This window comes from Anolis carolinensis, chromosome 6, assembly GCF_035594765.1.
Source record: "Anolis carolinensis isolate JA03-04 chromosome 6, rAnoCar3.1.pri, whole genome shotgun sequence".
Classification (NCBI taxonomy): Eukaryota; Metazoa; Chordata; class Lepidosauria; order Squamata; family Dactyloidae; genus Anolis; species Anolis carolinensis.
Genome location: NC_085846.1, coordinates 41,881,102 through 41,903,913, shown reverse-complemented (window position 1 = coordinate 41,903,913; position 22,812 = coordinate 41,881,102). Strand labels below are relative to the sequence as shown.

The 22,812-nt window shown below is 39.2% G+C and overlaps 1 protein-coding gene across 2 annotated transcripts in view; it reads left to right on the top strand.

Moving 5' to 3' along the window:
• Positions 1 to 12,524, top strand: part of krcc1 (lysine rich coiled-coil 1) — a 28,803-nt gene extending 16,279 nt beyond the window's left edge. The window contains exons 2-7 of one of the 2 annotated variants that reach the window (XM_003222340.4): positions 4,434 to 4,540; positions 6,071 to 6,154; positions 6,796 to 6,961; positions 8,076 to 8,342; positions 9,849 to 9,948; positions 11,355 to 12,524. In XM_003222340.4, coding sequence (XP_003222388.2) covers positions 4,434 to 4,540; positions 6,071 to 6,154; positions 6,796 to 6,961; positions 8,076 to 8,342; positions 9,849 to 9,948; positions 11,355 to 12,156 — 1,526 coding nt within the window. In that variant the 3' untranslated portion in view covers positions 12,157 to 12,524. The remainder of the gene's footprint in view (positions 1 to 4,433; positions 4,541 to 6,070; positions 6,155 to 6,795; positions 6,962 to 8,075; positions 8,343 to 9,848; positions 9,949 to 11,354) is intronic. The other variant, XM_008113110.3, reaches the window with a different exon arrangement.
• Positions 12,525 to 22,812: the final 10,288 nt, after the last annotated feature.

The window sequence follows — 22,812 nt, the reverse complement described above, 5'->3', positions numbered from 1 at the left end:
GTTTAATGCTGTATGCATTCCAGAGGTATGAACTGGTCCTCCATATCCCTTTTTTATAAAGCACAACTGATTAAGTAAAGCTTACCCTATTTACCAATTAAATAAATTATAGTTAATTGTATGATTATGCAAAATCTGCACAAACTTAAATATGAATACATGCAATAGTCTTAAAGATAATCCTATTTCATTTCTAAATTATGTGTAAATTTTTCTGCAGGCATCATCTTATAAAAGGCGTTTCCTGTTGTGCTGAGGTTGAGGTGGAAGAGAAGTTGTGCTTCTTTAATGCATTCTTGGAAATATGCTGCCTAATTAGAATCAGCTTTTTATCTGATCAAAAATTTTAATTAACTGATTAAATGAAGTGAATGTTACTATCTTGTGGATCAGCTGTTCTCTTACCAATTGCATCAATAGATCATCAGTATGTGCTTCATTCTGCAGTTCCCCAGTATGTTTGGTAATATACACGTAAGAGCAGAAATTGGGTTTAAGGATTCAATCCTATCCACATCTAAGCAAGAGAGGAAACTTAATTATTTGGGCTGAGAAATGTGTGGTATGGGTTGAGCTATATTTCACTTCCAGCTCCTTGCCTGTCCCTTTAAACTTTTGTCGTTTTATACAGTATCCTTCAATACATAATGTAAGGATGGTTTACAGTGGTTCTCAACCTGTGGGTCCCCACGTGTTTTGGCCTACAACTCCCAGACATCCCAGCCAGTTTACCAGCTGTTAGGATTTCTGGGAGTTGAAGCCCAAAACATCTGGTTGAGAACCACTGGTTTAGAAAATAAAAAAATAGAAACTAGTATCAACAATCCATAACATAATAAAATGAATAGTAGAGGAACTATATATTCCTGAAGAGGAAAAGGCTTCTGTTTAGTTCTTTAAAGTGAAAAGGTGTCACGTCTCTCTGCAGATGGAAATTAAGAAATGGAGCACCTTCAGTGAAGTCCTTTTCCCAGTTGCCACTCACCTACCTCAAGATGAAGTAGAGACCCAGGGAAAGACCTCTGAAGGTGCTCTGAATTCATGAGCTGCTTGCAATGCAAGCAGATAATTCTTCAAGCAAACCGCTCTTAATGTTATATAGAGCTTTAAATGTAAACACCAGCACTTTTTGAATTGACATGGAAAAGAACCATCCACCAGCAAGTGCTCTAAGCAAATGCCAAAAACCAATCACAATATCAGCAACTATATTTTTTAAAAATAATTTTATTGATAGCACAAAATGGTTTTATCCAATATATAAAAAGAGAGGGTGGCCAAAAATAAAAAAATATGGGAAAGACAAAAAATAAACAAAAGGAAAGATTACAGGGTATCTTGACTTCCATCTACTTCTTGGTGTGGTCTTCTCAAAAACAAGTTCATAAAAATTCTTTTTTCATAACTTCCCCTACTTTTGGGCAGCTATTTTCTTATAAATGCTTTCTAGTTTATATTATTATTTTCATCTTGGCTTGTTTCAAATAGTTCTTACAGCAGCTGTGTTTTGAACCATAGCATAAGGTTATTAACAGTCATCTAAGGGACCTTGATGTGCATAGGACAATTTGGAAAACAATATCCAGACTTATTTCTGTCAAAGAGGAGTTGGAATGAGGTCATCAGCCTCAGGTGGTGAAAGATGTTCCACGCCACCAATGTCTTCTCAGAGTTCATTGATAAACCTGTATCTTACCCCAAGCTGCGACTTTTAGCCCATCCTTCTCAAAACTGATGAACTCCAGATCGAGTCCGAAGCTTTACTGTTCTTGAAGACTTTCTTGCAGCAGATAGAAAATGTCTAAAATTAGTTATTGCTTCCTTTAAAAGTGAAATCAATTGAATGTGGAGTCTTTTCCATAAGAAAAGACAGGGAGCCTCCTGTCCACCACCGCTGGCAATTTTTCAGTGGAGGCAGGGTTTTGTTGACAGTTCTGACACGGAGCCCACCCGTAAGTACCTTTCCAGTGTGTGATGGAAGCGTCGGGCTCTGGCATAACAGAAATGCCTGCTGCTGCCGCCAAATTTTGAACCATGTGAAGAGGTCCTAAGTAAGAATCAAATATTTGTGCTGAGCAGGTTATACATATTTATATTTTTTTAAATGACCTGATTGGTTTTTCATTTACATAGAGAAGACTGTAATAACTTAGGTGGTGAAAATGCATCTTGTAGGTGACATGTGGTTCCTTGGGCCCCGCTTTTCCAGCCTACAAAGTTCCCTGACAATCACCCAAACATTCACCATTAAAATAAGAGACTATATACATAAAAATAAAAGCAGTCAGTTTAAATTTTCCACATCCAAACACCCCCTTCTCCATGCTTTTTAGGACTAAATATTTTACGGCAGCATTAAGCAATGAAAGCTACTATTATGTATGTTCCATGGATTTCTCTGTGGATCCATGCATATGTGCTTTCAAACTGCCCATCAAGTTATGGTGACACTATATATTTCATAGAGTTTCTTCAAGCAAGGAATACTCCGATGGTTTGTCAGATCTTTATAATAAAGACCCCCATGTCCTTTTTAGCAACCAAGCAGTTCCAATTTTTTGTCTCTAGAGGGCAGGACTTCCCACTCAGGCATCAGGTCTGAAGCTTCTTCTCTGAGTGATTGCAAAGTCTCGTCTCCAGGTCTAATACGTTATTCTAGAATGTAACTTTAGATTATGTTCTGTGGAAGCCCTTTTGACCCCAAAAAATGTGTTAACAGGATTCAGTTAATAGAATTCAATAAAATGAGGCTACCAATACATTAATTGTTGTCCAGACATTCTCAGTTTCTGGTGAGTTTACAACGTCTATAATTTATTAAGAGATTATTTCTAGATTTCCAGTAAAATGCTAAATCTTAGGTGTGTCTTCTAATTTTTGTTAGGTAGGTTTCCTTTTGTGGAGTGTTCTCTCCATTAACTCATCATTAATCCGGCTGTATATTTAATATTCTGTGGAATTTGTCTCACGTAGCCTTATCTTTAGGAATTTGTTATCAATAGTTAAGCAGTCTATGATGTGTGGGGTTTTTTTTACCTTTGCACTGGGAGGTATTGCAGATACAAATGTTAAAGTACACTTCTATTTATCTTCAGCTAGGCTGATCATAATTTGAATACTTGAAAAATACACAGATTTTAAAATATCTTAGATGTATAATTCCCACCCAAAATTGCTATACCATATCAGTTTTTCTTGTTTGCCTTGAAGTACACAGACCAAGGGGAAAATAATGACATTAAACAACTATCTGTATCTCCATAAGAGAACCTTTGAATTGTGCACCTGATCTTTCTGGGGCAACATGCTTATATTCAGAATTGGATCTAAAGCTTGAGATAAATTAAGTTCAGTCAGAGCTAGGACTCCAAATTAACTATTTCCCAGTTTACAATGTATTTTAAATCTAGATTAAGCTTTATTCACCTTTGTGTATGTGAATACTCCCAGCAGTTATCAGTCCATTCGCTTTAGACTAGCCTCACATATTGATTCTTTATGCTTGAATGAGTATTACACAAACTGTTATGTTTTTCTGAATATTGCATAAGAACAGTGTCCTAACCAGAGATGCATAAGTGTTGTTGCACTGCTTTGGCTCTTGTGCAAGTGGCTGTGCTTTTGTGATACTGTATATGAATGATCCCTAGCATGGATTAGCAGCCTGCACGTATAACTTCAGCAGAACAGCACTGGTGTAATTTTACACTGTGCAAGAATTAAATGGAATCACAGCAACTATACTTATTTTCAGTTCAGAGAATAAATGGCAACTTTATTATAATTGTATCCTTCTCTATAGCCGTGATTATCTCTCAAAAGAGAAGTTCAATAATAGTGTTGTATTTATAGCAGTCAGGCATCTTACAAGTGTGGAACTGTAGATTGACTTCGAAGCTAGAAATGTCAAAGCAATTTTTCCCCTACCAGAAAGAGACGATGGCTGGCACAAGCCAAGAGTCTCACATAGCTTAAAAGAGCCAAAATGGATATTGGGAAATACATATTGTATGTAGTGTACGGGCCCTTTTATATTACACTAGGTAACACTATTTTTGTTCCTAGTTTATAAATGTGATTTCCTAATTAAGTATATCATAAAAACATGGAAATGTTTATTAAACTGCAAAAACTTTGTTTTTTCAGGACACCCTGCAGCACATTTTGCTATAGATTTTAAATGAATATCTCAACCAATTCAACCTAGTTTGTGGCAGCCACAAAAACTGAAGTTTCTGAAGTATAACAACTAATTTCAAAGTACATATCGCACAATTTAACAGGAAATAACACTTTAAAACCAAGAACAGGAAAGTTTTCAAATGTTATTACATAGTGTGATCATTCATTTAGGTTTTTCAGTGTAGCTCTCATAAATAAATGGCTCTCTGTGTTCTGGTAACTGACACTGTACCCTTAACCATTCACTTTAGATTACACTTTGGATGAAGTCACCAGAAAAGAACTTTGTACAGATACTTTCTGTAAAGTTTGTGGGGCTGTGCTGAAGTTTGAATCCCAAAGAGTAGCACATTATGAGGTAAGATTGGACATTGAACACATCACTTGTGTTTCATGGTCCCCTGTTCATTAGCAGGGGTAATTCAGTTTTTGCCAGTATAAGCACACTTTTCTTGATAAGAAATAATCACAGAGATCTTAGACCTGGGAATAAGTATTCAGCCTGTGTTAGATGGAGTTACACTCTCCCAGAAAATAAAGTTTCGCAGCTTGGGGCTACTCCTGGATTTGACTCTGAATCTGGATGCCCAGGTTTCAGCAGTAACCAAGAGTGATTTGCACAGTTAAAACTAGTGTGCCAATTGCACCGATCCCTGGGGGAGTCAGGTATAGCTACAGTAATGCATGCCTTGGTTACATCCCATTTGGATTTCTGTAATGCAGTCTACAGGGGGTTGCCTTTGAAAAGTGCTCTGACTTCAGTTGGTCCAATAAAGTGGCAGGCTAGGCTGGCTAGAGTGAGCACATAACTCTTCTGTTGCAACAGCTCCATTGGCTGCCAAATCTTTTCTGGGCGCAATTCAAAGGCTGATTTTATCATATAAACCCTATTCTGCATAAGATGCATCTCTGCCCTTTTGATATGTGGCTAGAGTTAAGATTTTTGAAATGGACATACACTAAGTAAACTCTTAAGATTTTTCTTGTTAGTGTTTTAATTACATTACTGTAGCAAGTAGTATCAGACCATTATAAACATGAAATCCAGATGTATTGCTATTGCAGATTTCATTATGTATTTCCAATAAATAAGCAAGTTCCACCCTTCTACTTTGTCCAGAGACAAATATGTAGCTTTCCAAAAACAACAAAGTAGGTCAAAATTAAAGCAACCCAGTTCACAAAGATAATAGGTGTAACAGGAAAAAACCAATATAAGAACACATAAGTTAGCTATAAAACCTTTGTTTGTCCATCAAATCACAGGTTTATTAAAAACAGAACCACCATGGCAAAGCAGCAAAAATCAAAAATGTTAGGGCCAAATGGACCTGCTGCAGTAAGGAATTCCACAATTTAAATATAGCTGCATAAAAAGACCCCTTTGATTTTCAACAACTATGTTTGAAAGTAAGACATGAAGAACCTTTCCAGCAGATTTGAGGGAGCAGCCAGACTGGGTAAAGAGGAGAGGGCCTCTTAGATATCCCTTGGGCCTGAACAACCCAAATGTAATCACCAATGTTTTGAATATACTCTGAAAAATTAATGGACAAGCCATTCTTCTGATACTGTTGGAAAATACCTACCATGTTCTATCATGGCCTTTGATTCTATACCAAGTTCCACAATACTTTTCCATGTAGTTGTATATAGAGTACACTGCAATAAGCCAATCTGGATGTCATGAAAACATATGCCTAAAGACCTTTTCTAAGCAGATTGCCATCATCATGTTTGATACAAAGTATCCTGCAATATCTAGTGTCTTAAAATCTCAAGTGCTGAATCACATATCTTTATAAATATTTTGGAGGTAATTTATAGCTTATACTCCTTCTTTCCCCCAAATGCATCCTGATATAAAGCTGAATCTTCTGTTTTCCAGGGCAAAAAACATGCACAGAAAGTCAGACTTTATTTGCAAATAAATGCTGAACAAAAGGAGCCCAGCAAGCAGGAGACGCTCCAGGTGAAGTTGCCTTGTCTGTGTTATTGGTGATACTTTATCTCAGGGCTGGAAAATCTGTGGGCTTCATTTGAAATTGATATAGTTAGTAGTATCATCTGGCTCCCCAGATGCTGGAACCCCATTCTTAATTCTTTGAGTCTCTCCCCCTTCCTCATTGCTTTGTTTGTAGACATGCGTGTATGGCACCTTTCATGTTACACAATTACAGTAATCTGATTCCACTTCAGCTGCCATAGTGTTGTCCTGTGGAACTGCATTTTAGAAGAAATACTTAGAATTCTCAGTCAGAGAGCACTAGGGGCTCACCAATAGGATGGAAGCATAACAGTGAAGTAGAATCATAGCACTATAAGTATTTAGTGTAAAAGGACTTTGATATATAAGGAAGGGGTGGGATGGCAATTTGTTTCTGGCTCAGTCCAGCTTCCACTTGGCTTTCCCTCTGGGTTGTAGCCTTTCATAACAAAACATTATAAGGCAAAATAATCACCCTTGTCTGATGTGGAACATACTTTTTGAACCCAACCTGAAGCTTAGTTTTTAAGCATATATGCTAATTTCTTTTCCTGTTCTCTCAACAGAGAGAGATTGAACCATCCCTTGAGCATTACGTGACTCAGTGTGTTGTCTTTTAATTTCAGATGGAGTCAAATGCTGACAAAAATTCCTACTGCAAGCTTTGCAGAATGGTGTTCTCATCTCCAGTGGTTGCCCAATCACACTACTTGGGAAAGATCCACTCCAAAAAGCTGAAGCTATTATCAGATCAGTCTCTGCAGTCCGGCCAGAGCACTCAGCCGGAACCTGGTAAAAACTTAGCACTGTTCTGTGTTGTTCTATATCTACCGTTTGTCAGTAGTAAAGTGTGTGCCATTGTAATCAGACAAGTGATGTGGTCCAGGATAAGATTAGGTCAGTGAGGATGTTCGATGCTGAAGGATCCAATTTTAGGGATTTATTTGATAATGCTGGACAGCCACAAAGATTGCATTCTCTCTTTATCCAAAATCAGAAAAGAATGATACCTTTATTGGCCAGCCAAAATGCAGAAATTTTGTATTTTGCTGCATGACCAGCAAAGCTTTCCCTGAATATGTTTCCGGGATTTGAAGATATCGGACTTTTGACATCAACAGGAAAAACCTTAACAAAATCAATGGTCTGGGATTTACTTCTTTTTAGATTTTCTATCTCCAACAAAGAGTCGTTGACAAATTTTACCTAAACTGCATCAAAAAGGTTTTTTTTTTTCAGATGTAGCAGTACCTGGGTTCATAGAGAAATTCAATATCCTCTGCTTGGTAAAGGGGTAGTTAACTTTATGCAGGACATGGGCTGCTTGTATCTCAAAGAAAGTTACTTTTTCTGTTGCTAATGGAGTTTAAATGCTATTACTTGAAGGAGAGTGGCCTCTATCTGCATTGATATCCCTCTGGTCCATCTTAACCGACCATAGAAATAAGATTGAAGCCGCATTGTCAAGCTGTGACTAGCAATGTCACTTTTATTCTGTATGATTTTAATATCTTTTCCTGATGAAGAAAGGAGCCAATGGTGCTTCAAAAGCTTACATGCTGTTTTTTTTCCACATTTTGGATTACCAGTAAAGGCATTGCTCTTTGGTAGATTTGGGGTTTGGAAGTATTTTGCTGTATGGGCAAAATGCTCCCCCAAAAATGTATTCAGTCTTAATGTATCCTGAAAATTGCAGGTGTGCTGATTCTGTTTCTTTCTTCCTTCTCTTTCTCCTTGTCTGTTTCAGTGAGAAACCGAAGCCCCTTCTACACTGCCATATAAAATCTGGCAGTGTAGACTCATATAATCCAGTTCAAAACAGATAATGTGGATTTTCTGCTTTGATAATCTGGATTTTATGGCAGTGTAGAAGGGGCCTGACTTTTTTCATTGCCCTTTGTGCCAGGTCCTTCTGTGGTTCCAACTCTACCAGAACCATCTATTGAAAAGACTTCACAAAATGGTGACACTGAAGATCCATCTTCGTCATGTGCAACTACTTTGGATATGGATGATCCAGAAAGGTTTTGCAAGCTCTGCTCAGCTTCCTTTAACAATCCTCTAATGGCCCGGCAGCACTATGTGGGCAAGAAGCACACACGGAATGAAGCACGTAAGAAACTGCTAGCTAAGATGGGAACCACAGCTATCCCTGTGGAAGCCAAGGCCAATGGTGAGCAAGCAGCATTGAAACACACACATAATAGACTCCCATAAATCAACTGGCTCCCACCAGTTCAGATTGCAGATGTTTTATTTGCCAGTTTCTCTCTATATTTTTTAAAAAGAAACCCTCATATAGGATGCCAACATGTCTAGACGATGAGGTGGAGTGTAGAGATATATGGGCCATCTTGAACATTCAAACATCCCACTCTATACCCTTTCCATTCATTGTGTTGTGCATTTTTTAATTCAGGTATGTTCTAAAGAAAATGTAGATTAGGTCCCCACTACTAGTATAATTTTGCTTCCTTTTAGTGCCACATGTATCATATGTCGGAAATAGCAACCTCCCAAGCCTCTCACTATTTGTTTGTTAATGTATATATTTGCTAACCTGTATTCTATGTGTATGTTGATTTGCTAGTTTGACTGTACCTCTTGGTGTGGGAGGGACAATAGACATGTGATTGTACTGAGCATGTTCAGACTCAGGACTCTGTTTTGTATTCAGTATGTGTCTAATCTTTAATGAAAGCAGGCTTTTGCATCAGACCTCAGTGGAGGTGTATGCATGTTACTGTTTGGATTTTAATATAGAAGTATGCTTATGGACTTCAGTGACTACAAATATACTTAAAGACTATAGACTATTTATTAAGAATGAGACCCTGTGTACTCAACACAGAGAAGCTACATCCTACCTGTAACTTAACTTCAATAAGAAATGCGCCTATATGGTGAATTAATACTGGATGGTTATGGGTAAACAAGATAGGTATTTTTCAAAGAAGTCTTTGTTTTTTATCTCTGAGTGCATACTTTAAAGGGGTTTTAAAGGGAGTGTATATGATTTGGGCAATTACAACTGCAATTTTTCAACTTTAAAGAAACAACCATCCTCTGCTAACCAGATATATTTTTGTAGTGGCATGTCTTTGTCCTTGGCCATTTAAAGACATGGTTCTTCAGTTTAACAGCTGAGTTGCATGTGTGCCATGATATGAATCCTTGTGAATATCACTTGTTCAAAGAGTTGACTTCTAACAAGGTCATGCTTTTCTTGACTAGTGGTTTTCAAAAGGTGGTCTCCATATGTTCATGGAGATTCACATTTGCCAAAAGGATATGTGCCCTGAGATTGTGTGCAGTTATTTTTCAGTAAGTTATATCCAATAGGTTATGTTCAGTATCATATACATCTGTGCTTCTTGGGCAAGAACCAGTACGATTTGTGCCCCTTTGGTACAGCTGTTCTTCCTGGAGACTTTGTCTAGCCTAGCAACATATGGCTTACAAACTAACACTGCCCTTTAGGCCATTACTTTAAGCAGCACTAGGATGCATGTTACAATTGTTTGTGTGTATTGTTGCACAGCTATAAGTGTGAAGGTTTACTTGCTTTTATTCTCAAAGTGCTTGTCAAAGGGAGTGCACAAAGTGACTGGACACGGTTATAACAAGGTGGGGGTTGTTTCAATTGCAGCTTCTAACCTGTGAACTTCTGTTCCTTTAGCCGTTGGAGTGGGTAACTATATATGCCCCATCTGCAGCATCAGCCTTACATCCATAGAGATGTACCAGTCTCACATGCAAGGAAATAAACATCAGATTAAGTAAGTATTTTCCTAACTATCCTTGATTCTAGAGTTGTGGATGGCCCAATCATGTTGTAATGAGTGGATTGAATAAAATTATATGATTGAGGCCTATATAAGGTTGAAGACCCTATTCTGAGAAGGAAGCCTGGAAACCTGCAGAAGGAGGTGAAGAATTCATGAACTACTGAATTGTGATAAAAAGTTGCTGATAAGAACTGCTGACATTGATGACCTATTGAACTGTGGTTGAAAACATGTTTACATGACCAAAGACAATAATTCTTTAAGTTAAGGGAGTCAAACAATGATTCCTTGTCCGGAACTGATGGAGTCAGCTGGATAACATGTTGTAAGTTATTTACAACTTCAACAAGAGCAAAAATACCGTATAAGAGACCTTACTTTACAAAAATGTGGCAGACTGCTGGAGCGCAGGGTCTAGACACCCACTTCTTTCTCCAAGGGACAGAGAAAGGTGGTGTATCAGCAGAATGACAGATTTACAGAGAATGTGATTTGGCTTGCGTGTTCATCACAGGAAGAAGTGATGGTCATGTATGCATGTATAATATATATATATGTGTGTGTGACTGCTGAATAAAATGTAATATCCCTCTGTTTGTGTACCCAGTGTAGCCAAATAGTCTGTGTGTCTTCTACCTTCTTTCTCTGTAAAGTGCCTAATATACTTTGTCTCACTGAAAACAGAATAAAAGAGCATTTTACGGTTCAAAACATATTAATGACAAGGTAGCATTTCAAATGCTGGCTGAATCCCATCCTTGGTGGTTGGTTGTACCCTAGTCATGCTTCCCACTTGCTGAATAAAAGCAGGGACTGGAGCCCAACATGTAGGAGAAGGATAGACAGATAACATTGATTGAGAATGCACAATCCAGCACTTATTCCAAGGAACTGGTGACATCACATAAGACAATGTGGATATACCCATTGATGTCCATCCAAATTTTACATAGGGGTAGAGATGAAACTTCCCTGCTATCCTAAATAGATTCCTCACTCTTGTGCTCTAGCCCCCTGCGAAGACGTAAGAACTACTCTTTATCTGTTCTTGTCTGACTTCTAGGGATTTAAATCTTTGTAAGCTACATTCAAATAATTTTATAATTTCTCCTCCTCGCTGTTAGAAGGTTGTCAACAACTGCACCTTTTGAAAACTGTTTGGTGTTTAATGGTCCTGTGCCAGATAATTCACGGTCCTAGGAATTTGCATTAAAATTTATCTCCCAGTGACTATATGTAGGTTTGGATTGTTGAAGTTTATATGTTGATATGAAACCAAACTGATTTAAGTAATGCTTTTGTCCAGAGCAAATTTAATTCTAATCTTAGCCATTTTTATGGTTTTTCTCTAATCCTTTACTGTTCATTTAATTTACAATTTCTCTTTATTTTTGCAGAGAGAACATGATTGCCAATCTGATGACGAACACAAAGAAAACATACGATTCTTTTCAAGACGAATTGGCAGATTACATTAAAGTACAAAAAGCTAGAGGGCTAGAACCAAAAACTAATTTTAGAAAGCCAAGAGAAGAGTTTGGAAATGAAGGATTTGAAACCATTAATGGTCATAAAAAGACCTTTGCATTTGAGCGAGATAAGTTTTGCCGAGATACTTATGAACCAGACCAACATTCCATTTTTTTCTCAGACCCATCAGCCAATTCGTTTGAAGACCAATTGCTACATTGGTCTCCACCTGGCAGGGAACCACTAAAACTAGAAAATGCAGCCATGCCTCAAGGCAGCTCAGAAAAATGTTCAGAAAAACAAGTGTCTCACTTGGCCATCTGCAGGGATTACCATTACAACTTGCCACCAGCTGAATCAGGTGATGGCTACAAGCTTTTATCTTCAGATAATAGCACTAGCTCTTATGAGAAAAGTCAGAAACTGCCAAAAATGTCTAAAGAGGAGAAAGAACAAACGGGGGAGGGGGAGGGTAATCCTCAACAACAGAAGAGAAAACACAGTGAAGATGAGCCAGACTTGGGAAATGATGTTGAGAAGAAAAAGAAAAAGAAAGACGAAGTAGATTCAGCAAGCGAGGGGAAATCAAAGTCTAGTAAAGAGAAAGGCAATAAAGAAGATTCTTCTGAAAAGGAGAGCAAAAAACATAAGAAGGAAAAAAAGAAGGCAGAAGCCAATGGACCAACAGAGGAAGACATGCTGTGGAATGAATCTATCCTGGGATTCTAATGGAGCTTCTTCCAATCGTTTTTGTGTTTATTTGTGGTCTAAAACATTGTGCACTTTTATGTTTCATCGCTGTTTGTATTTGTGGCCCTTTGGCAATAATGAGGTATCGGGTATGACATTTCTTAACAAAGTGCTTGGGAAGAATTTGAACAGAAATTTTGTAACATACCTAACGTGTAATTAACCTCTTCTCGTAGAATGACATTTTACACAAGATAGTATTAAAATATTCTTCCAACAGCAATTGAAATTGTTAATTGTAGTATATCCTGTATTGTCAAAAGGTTTACACATTGAAAGTATGGGAGAGGGCTAGGACTTATTGAAATTCTTGTTTACAGTACTGAACATTAAAAAAATGTCTTGAATGTCTTGTTCCACTGGCATATTAGACTTAATACTTTATTTTATTTTTAAAATTAAAATAATATGCTATTGTTAGAATTTGAGCTACTGTAATTTCAAATGTTGGTGGTTGCCACATCCAAGGACAGCTACAAGAAATTGTGTATTTAAAACCAAGAGGTATATGGATACTTTAACGAGGATTTATCAGAAAATAATATCCACATTATGAGCATACTCAGGATTTTAGATCACTGAATATTTTTGTACATTCACTTGTGCTTTTTAAGTCTTGGAAATTTTGATTTAAGTCACACCCTAACTTTCACTTCCATGGGCTTTGGATATTGTGAAGGTGTGGAGAAAGCATGGCCTATGGGCTACAGGCAGCCTTAATCCTTTTTTGTGGCCCCACAAAAATGAGATGGTGATAAAAAATCATCCAAAAGATGCTTCAACAAAGGAAAATAAGCCTGTTTAGCAAGCCTTGCAAATTCTGGTATCTTATCAGTAAATGTTTGCTTTTTATACCTATTGTAATACCTATATATCTAGGGTCACGCAAGAATTTCTCAGGCCAGAAGAGGTCCCAAGTGGAAAGGTTTAAGACGCTCTGGTCTAGTCCATGTTGGTGTTGCATTGGTGTTAGAGTTTAATTCATAGAAAATGCATTAAAGTGGGTATATTGGGAAAAGATATATAGGGTGTTTCAAAATGATGGTTCCAATTTATCTTTTCCTTATATAAACAGCCTCTTTCCTCATATTTTTGGTACCCTTTCAAGTTCTAAGTTTAATTCATAGGCAGTTTGTGGTGGCAAGGATATAGCAGTCCATCTTTTTGAAACTTTGTATTTTTAAATATCTGTATATTAGGGAATTGTGGACAAAAATGTGTACTTCCTTTCTCTCCCTCTTAGCAAGATATCTTTGTGGCAATTTTATTTATTATCAGAGTTGATTTTTACCCCCCACCAAGGTGAGACAAAGCAGCTAACAATACAATAAGAACATACAAAGTAAAAATTAAAACATTAAAACCCGATAAATTTGTTATTGCAACCTAATTATCTAAAACTGTCAGCAATAAAACCCTATTTACAAAGATAACATACATATTTGTTTTCAGTGTTTACCCACAGCAAAATAGATTCTTTCAGGGGGAAAAATACTTACCTCCACCACCTCTCCCTCACAATTTATCCCTTCTATGTGAAGCATATAAGGGGTTTCCCAATGGGCTCGTTTTGCATTTCAGGGATGGATCATGCCATCCATCTTTTATCTTTTATTCAGTCGCTTGTATTTTACAAACAGATCTTCAGAACAGAAGCTATGCTAGCTGGAGAGAGGGGCCATAGAGTCACAGCTGTTGTTAAATCTTGGGCATATAGGTCGTCCCAAACCGCTCAACCTTTCTACTGCCACTATGACCTGGAATTGAGATCCAAGCTTGGAAAAGTTACATTGTGGCCACAGTTCCCAAATCATGGCCATGTGAACTGCTAAGGGGTTCTGAGAGATAGTCTTTTCTTTTGCTTTTTCTTGAACATACCCTTCTTTGATATGTTGTCGAAGGCTTTCATGGGTTGCTGTAGGTTTTCTAGGCTGTATGGTAATGTTCCAGAAGCATTCTCTCCTGACATTTCACCCACATCTATGGCGGGCATCCTCACAGGTTGTGAGGTATGTTGGAAATTAGGCAAGGGAGGTTTATTTGTGGAAGGTCCAGTGTGGGAGAAAGAACTCTTGTATGTTAGAGGCAAGTGTGACTGATTAAGTGTGATTATTTACAACATTCGCTATAACTCCCATCACTCCATAGTATTCAGCCATTAAGTTAAACTAGTGTGAAACTGCATTCAAGAGTATAGATGCGTCCTCTGTCCTCCTCCAACTCTCTCACATGCAAATACTCAAATGTTATATGAGGTGGAGGGAGGAATTGTTATAATGATGTTACCTATTTTTGCAGAATGCACATGAGCAAAGAGAAATATATTTAGATGTTATGCTAATATAGGGCAGGAAAATGCACCTGCACAAAGTAGCCCACAATTCCAGTGTCAGGGAGGTTGCTATATTTTTGACCTCAAGTGTTTACTTTCATCAGTTTGAGAGTTTCAATAGTTCCATTACGCGTGTGGATTGATGCTGGGGGTGTTGGTATTTGTCTGTTACTCTGCAGTGAGCATGAAAGGAGCTTCCTGCTCATGTATCTAATGGCAGATTTTATCCCATGTGGATGCATCATTCTTCAGCCTCTGACAGTGTCTTTGTTTCCCTCTGGCCCTGGTTTTCAGACCTTGTTCATAAGCAGTAAGACACTCTGCATTGAGTAAGAGCTGATATTTTTGTGCTCAGCTTGCAAAGCTTGTGGTAAGGCTTGGAATCCAACATAGCAACACCTGGGTAATTGTGTGATGGGATCGGCTTATATTTCTCAGTCTTGGTGGGTTTGGCAGACCCCCTAACTGTATCTGAGGTTTCCTGTTATTCTGAAAGCTTCCTGTCTGTTTTACTACCTCTCCAAATCTAGAGTAGAAGAACCAACACCCTGGGGACATTTTTAAGAACACTTAAAGATGAAACTTATTTGCATCCAGGCTAGAATCTTGCCGCCAATGGAAGGCCCTACAAGGACAGTCATTATAGATGCTAAGAAATATATTTCACTGCTACTCAAGATCTTTATTTAATGGCATGTGACATCATATTTAGCATCACTGTAAGAGCAATGGCAGACTAGTTAAAATTGTTCACTTTAGATCACCAAAAAGCAAAATTCAATATAACTAAAGATGACATTCCCTTCAAACTACTAAATGTAGATTTGCCGTTGTAATCCTTTAGAATGGTGGTTCTCAACCTTCCAGATTTTTTGACCCTTTAATACAGTTCCTCATGTTGTGGTGACCCCCAACCATAAAATTATTTTTGTTGCTACTTCAGAACTAATTTTGCTACCGTTATAAATTGTAATATAATTATCTGATATGCAAGATGTATTTTCATTGTTAACTTCTCTTTCTCCCTGGGATTCGGTCATGAAGGGGTCACTCCACCCTTCTCTAAGCCCTGGCCTCCCCCAAGGCCCCCCTGCCTCACCTTCTACCTTCTCACTACCTCCTTCTTCTTCTTCCCTGTTGGCTCCAAAGCAAACCCCACCTCCATCTCGCCCATCTCTTCTCCTAAAATGGCAGAGGAGGGCGGAGCTGAGTGACTTTACTACCTCCCTCCGGGGAAGAAGAGGCCTCTGGGAAGTGAAGGAGGCGGGAAAAGGTTAGCGGTGTCTTGGTACTAAGATCGGAAATATTTCCGATAGTCTTAGGTGACCCCTGTGAAAAGGGTCCTTTGACCCCCGCCAAGGGGTCGTGATCCACAGGTTGAGAACCCCTGTGGGTCCCCAGATGTTTTGGCCTACAACTCCCAGAAATCCTCACAGCTGGTAAACTGGCTGGGATTTCGGGGAGTTGTAGGCCAAAATACCTGATAACCCACAGGTTGGGAACCACTGGCTTAGAAGCACTGCTTTTTGAACTCTAAATCCTAGGATCTTTCAAAAAAAGAGTAAACTTCCCCCAGGATCTAGGATCTGCTCAAATGGATTAATGTGTTGCACAGCTGCAGGAAGCTTCAATCTTGGCAAAATTAAACATGACATTCAGAATGCTTCATTTTCATGGGTCTGTATTTCACCAGTTCTTAAAGAATTAGATAGGTTTTCTTTCCCCTCAAAACCCAATCTAGCCAGATCTTTAGCGTCCCAATTACATGAGTTAAATTCTGGCCAACAGCAATACATCAAGTGATTTCAATGGATCTGCTATAAATAGGACTTGGTCAAGATCTAGTCTTGTGAATTTCCAGTTCTCATGTCTACAGGCTCAATTAGGTCCAGAAATTTCAAGTTAGTTTTATTTTCTCATATCTTCTACTTTACTACTTTCAGCAGCACAAAGGAACCACAATCTAACCACAGCCACCTACTTCATATCGCTGGGGTTTCTGACAGTTGAATACGCAAAGCAGGTGGTTCTCCCATGCTGTGCTATGGATCTTAATATTGTATTTGCTGGAGAAATGTTTTAGGTATTCTTCTTTATACAAACGTGGAAAATGTCACATTCTAAACCACATCTATATTTTCTTCCCATCTTTACCATCTATTGCAGTGGTTCCCAACCTTCCTAATGCCGCAACCCTTTAATACAGTTCCTCATGTTGTCGTGACCCCCAACCATAAAATTATTTTCGTTGCTACTTCATAATTTCATCCCTTAGAACTGTCCATGTTTGTGTGACAATGTTGTTCTTCAGACTACAGGCTGTTCCTGAGTTACAAACAACTCCTAGTTAAGAACGGGGCTGAAGCAGCAGGGAGGGAGATGAGTCTATCCTTTGGAAGGGAAATTCACTCCTGAAAGAGTTATCAAGGGGAAAAGTGTCTCCACTGAAGCTGTATCTTCAATCCTTGTTTCCTATTTTTTCAACATTCAATTCTCACAGGGACAGAAAGTGATGTGACATCTTTTGAGCAGGGGCACAGACAGAAAAACAAACACCACAGGGGTGTTAACCCTTCTCTATGCTGTTCAAACTTGTGTGTGTGTTATGGCTGGAGCTACACTTAAGAAATGTACCTATTCTGGCTTACATGCACATTCAACTTCAAAACAAACCTACAGAATGTATCCTGTTTATAACTTGTAGATTGCCTTATATACTTAAGAGGAGGGGTGAATTTGCATAGACTCGAACAGGGATGTGGATGAGAAGGTCTCTTCTTTAGAGGGCAGCTGTTCTGATGAGACTTCAAACCAAACCAGGCCTTTGGAAATTTAGGGCCAAAACCATCAGGGTTTTCTTGGCCAGATTGTGTTGTCACCATTGCCTTCCTTTGAGGCTGGGAAAGAAAGATAGGCGTGAAGGGAGGGGGGGAGAGAGAAAGAGAAACTGAGGGACAGATAGAAAATAAGGGAAAGAGAAGGAGAGTTGGAAAAAGTGAGAGCATGTGAGCCCGCCTTCTCGCCTTCTTCCGTCATGTGCATGCACGGACCTGCCTCCAAGTATCTCTCCATGGCTCCTTCCAACCCATGCCACCGTAGTTTAGGTAAAGGTTTTCCCCTAACATTAAGTCTAATTGTGTCCGACTCTGGGGGTTGGTGCTCATGTCCATTTCTTAGGCTGAAGAGCTGGCGTTGTCCGTAGATACCTCCAAGATCATGTGGCCGGCATGACTGCATGGAGCACCATTACCTTCCCGCCAACCCTATTGATCTACTCACATTTGCATGTTTTCGAACTGCTAGGTTGGCAGAAGCTGGGTCTAACAGCAGGTGCTCACTCCGCTCCCTAGATTCAAACCTGTGACCTTTCAGTCTGCAAGTTCAGCAGCTCGGCTCTTTAACACGCTGCACCACTGGAGGCTCCCACTCCACCGTAGGAGGACGAAAGAGGAGAAGGAGCTAAAGCAGTAACCCCCTGTGGAACGGCTATTCGATCCCCATAGGTGTTGCGACTCAAAAGTTGAGAACTGCTGATCTATTGGGTTGTGAGACTCTTCCCCCCCCCCCCCCCCCGAACTGCAATGTGTACATATATTCTTATGTACTTTTCTTAATACAGTAGAGTCTCACTTATCCAACGTTCTGGATTATCCAACGCATTTTTGTAGTCAATGTTTTCAATAAATCGTGATATTTTGGTGCTAAATTCGTAAATACAGTAATTACTACATAGCATTACTGCATATTGAACTATTTTTCCTGTCAAATTTGTTGTATAACATGATGTTTTGGTGCTTCATTTGTAAAATCATAACCTAATTTGATGTTTAATAGGCTTTTCCTTAATCTCTCCTTATTATCCAACATATCTGCTTATCCAACGTTCCACCAGCCCGTTTACGTTGGATAAGCGAGACTACTGTACATGCATTCCTCTTAGGTATCATTCACTGAATCCCATGTTTGCATCCTAAGAACTAGGGAAACTGATAAATAGACCTGCTACACCTTGTATATCAATTTGTAGTACAGAATGGAAATAAAGTGGAGGCTGGGGAAAGAAAAATATAACCATCCAGAGATATATTATGAAAAAGCTATCAAGTGTCTTATAGAAGGTTTTAAATATTTTTGTGTACTTATACAAGAGATTCCATAACAAGATTGTTTCATTTCACACGTTCAGTTCATTAGTTTCAATAAAAAGTTTTTGAGATTTTTTGGACTATTGTATAGGAAATGCTCCCTAATATTTCCATGTTATTGCTGCCTCTAGAATCAAATATGCCGTTAAAAAATAATTACCAGGAAAAATCTGCTTCATTAACCAAATTATACCTACATATATAGGGCGCCCGGCTGTGGCGCAGGCTGGTAAACAGCTGCTGCAATAAATCACTCTGACCATGAGCTCATGAGTTCGAGGCCAGCCCGTGGCAGGGTGAGCACCCGTCAATTAAAAATAAAATATAGCTCCTGCTCATTGCTGACCTAGCAACCCGAAAAATAGTTGCATCTATCAAGTAGGAAATAAGGTACCACTTATAAAAGTGGGGAGGCAAGTTTAACTAATTTACAACGTTGGAATGAGGAAGTGAGGTAGTGCCATCAGAGTGGATGATGAAGCAGCTGCTCCCACCTGTGGCCAGAATCGAACATCCCCTCAGGAGAAGGTTAAATTGCCTCTGTGTCTGTCTGTCTGTCTGTCTGTCTCTGTCTCGGTTCGATGTGTTTATGGGCATTGAATGTTTGCCCTGTATGTGTATAGTGTGATCCGCCCTGAGTCCCCTTCGGGGTGAGAAGGGCGGAATATAAATACTGTAAATAAATACATAAAATAAATATATATGTAATGTAAAATAAATTTTTGGGGATGATTAATTTTTGTAAAAAATTGCCAAAAAGGTTTCCTTTTGATCCAAATATGAGTTTACAGTAAACTTGGCAGCTTGGTTACTCACAGTGAAACTTCCTTTTTATTTCACTTTTGAGATAGTTTGACACTAGCAGTGGAAATAATCTATTAATAGCTTATTTTAATACAACATCCTTTACAATCCCACAGACCACTCACACTTGTTATTAATGAATTATATGTTGAGTTCTCTCAAATTTAATACCCCACTTAAAGAAACTATAAAGGCTAACAGGCAATAAGTATTTTTCCCTCCCAAATATGATTTTCCTTTAAATCTCAAATTCTAGCATCTTAAGTTTTCAATTCAGCATTTAGAAATACAGTTTAGACCTTCAAAGGAAAGGGGTAGGAACAAATAATTGGGGTAGAATTCTTATGGGGGGCAATGCCCTCATTATGCTCCTTTCTGTAACTGCACCTCCTAGATTGTCCTATTAAATCTAGGGCTGTGGCGCAGGCTGGTGAGCAGCCTGCTGCAATAAATCACTCTGACCATGAGGTCATGAGTTCGAGGCCAGCCCGTGGCGGGGTGAGCACCCGTCAATTAAAAAATAAAAAATAGCCCCTGCTCGTTGCTGACCTAGCAACCCAAAAAATAGTTGCATCTATCAAGTAGGAAATAAGGTACCACTTCTAAGGGGGGGGGGGCAAATTTAACTAATTTACGGTGTTGGAATGTGGAAGTGCCATCACAGTGGATGATGAAGCAGTTGCTTCCCCCTGTGGCCAGAATCGAACATCCCCTCAGGAGAAGGTTAAATTGTTTCTGCATCTGTCTCTGTCTCAGTTCTATGTGTATACAGGCATTGAATGTTTGCCTTATCTATATATATAAAAGGATAAATCTATATATATAAAAGGATAAAGTTGCGGGCGCAGTGACTATAACAACAAAACTAAACATCCCAGAAATACGAAACTTGGCAACACAATGCAAAAGCCTTGCCTCCCGGATACAACAACACAATCACACCACAAAACCACAATCCGGACCCACAAAACTCACAACAACACATCATGACTATAACAACACAACTAAACGCCCCAGAAATACAAAACTTGGCAACACAACGCAAAAGCCTTGCCTCCCAGTTGTAACAACACAATCACACCACAAAACCAAACTGGACCCACAAAACTCACAACAACGCATCGTGACTATAACAACACAACTAAATGCCCCAGAAATACGAAACTTGGTGACACAACTCAAAAGCCTTCCCTCCCGGTTGGAACAACACAACCACACCACAAAACCACAATCTGGACCCATAAAACTCACAACAATGCATCGTGACTATAACAACACAACTAAACTCCCCAGAAATACGAAACTTGGCACACAACTAAATGCCCCAGAAATACAAAACTTGACAACACAATGCAAAAGCCTTGCCTCCTGGTTGTAACAACACAACCACACCACAAAACCACAATCTGGATGCACAAAACTCACAACAATGCATCGTGACTATAACAACACAACTAAACGCCCCAGAAATACAAAACTTGACAACACAACGCAAAAGCCTTGCCTCCCAGTTGTAACAACACAACCACACCACAAAACCACAATCCGGACCCACAAAACTCACAACAATGCATCGTGACTATAACAACACAACTAAACGCCCAGAAATACAAAATTTGACAAAACAATGCAAAAGACTTGCCTCCTGGTTGTAACAACACAATCACACCACAAAACCACAATCCGGACCCATAAAACTCACAACAATGCATAGTGACTATAACAACACAACTAAACGCCCCAGAAATACAAAACTTGGCACACAACTAAACGCCCCAGAAATACAAAACTTGACAACACAACGCAAAAGCCTTGCCTCCTGGTTGTAACAATACAACCAAACCACAAAACCACAATCTGGACCCACAAAACTCACAACAACGCATCATGACTATAACAACACAACTAAACGCCCCAGAAATACAAAACTTGGCAACACAACACAAAAGTCTTCCCTCCTGGTTGTAACAACACAACCACACCACAAAACCACAATCTGGACCCAAAAAACTCACAACAACGCATTGTGACTATAACAACACAACTAAACCGGATGGCCATCTGTCTGAAAGGTTTGGGTGGGTTCTTCCTCCATGACAAAAAGAAAGAAAGGGGTTGGACTGGATGCAAACTACAAATTCCAGCACGCCATGGCATGGAGTCCATGCATTTCAATTAAAGGCCTCTTCCTTCTCCCTTTCCCCGCCATCCAACCCATTGACCCAGTTCCATGGCTTCGCAGGCAGGAAAGGCTAGGACAAATAGAAAGAAGGAAGGAGGGAGGGAAGGGAAGCGAAGGAACGCCAAGTACAAGAGCCCTCCCTCTCTGCCCGGAAAGCCAAGAGCAAAAGGGAGAGAAAGGTCATTGATCTGGTTATATTTACCCTCCTTTCTGACCAGAGTGTTCTTATCAGCGAGCTCAGGATCGGAGCAGAGAAAGGGAACAGCATAGGAATAAAGGAAACAAGGAGAGCACCCACTCTATCTATCCATCCACTCATCTATCCATCCACTCACCCACTAATAATAAACACCTACACAGGCAAGAATCAGCCATGCACTGAGTCTACAAGGCCATTCAGTGCTCATCCACTTCCCCAATCCCTACATTCACACTTGGCCTCCAAAAAAACAATTACAATAATAACAATGACAACAACAACAATAAGAATCAACACCATCACAGGCAAGAAGCAGCCAGGCACTGAGACTGAGAGGCCAGTCAGTGCTACACTGGGCCTCCAAAAAACAATACAGTAGCATCTAACTTATCCAGCCTTCATGACCTCTACAACAACAATAATAATAAACACCTACACAGGCAAAACAAAAAAAACACTATTGTACCACAATAAGATGTAAACCGCACTCAGCAGAATCAGACGTCACGATTAACAACAAACCAAAGATAACAGGGATCTCAAGCAATTATCAATCAACACAAAAATTGAAGAAGGTAACAGACTTCAAATACTACTACTAATGTGAGTATAAAGAAGGGTGGAGGTCACAGCATAAATACAACCTAATGTAGACTGACCAACACCACCAGACTAAGCCACAGCAACGCGTGGCCGGGCACAGCTAGTATTTTATATAATGTGATCCGCCCTGAGTCCCCTTCGGGGTGAGAAGGACGGAATATAAATACTGTAAATAAATAAATGATTACTTGTGTCAGGAGAAGGAACACGGGGCAAAGAGGGGATGAGGATTCTTGCTGCCAAGACCAATGTGACTTAAATTCAAAAAAAGTGTCGAGGAAAATTGAAATCAGAGTTTTTGCTGCAGGTTTGCATCTGGAGTGCAATATGTGAAAGTGATTTCACATACAGTGACACCTTGACTTAAGAA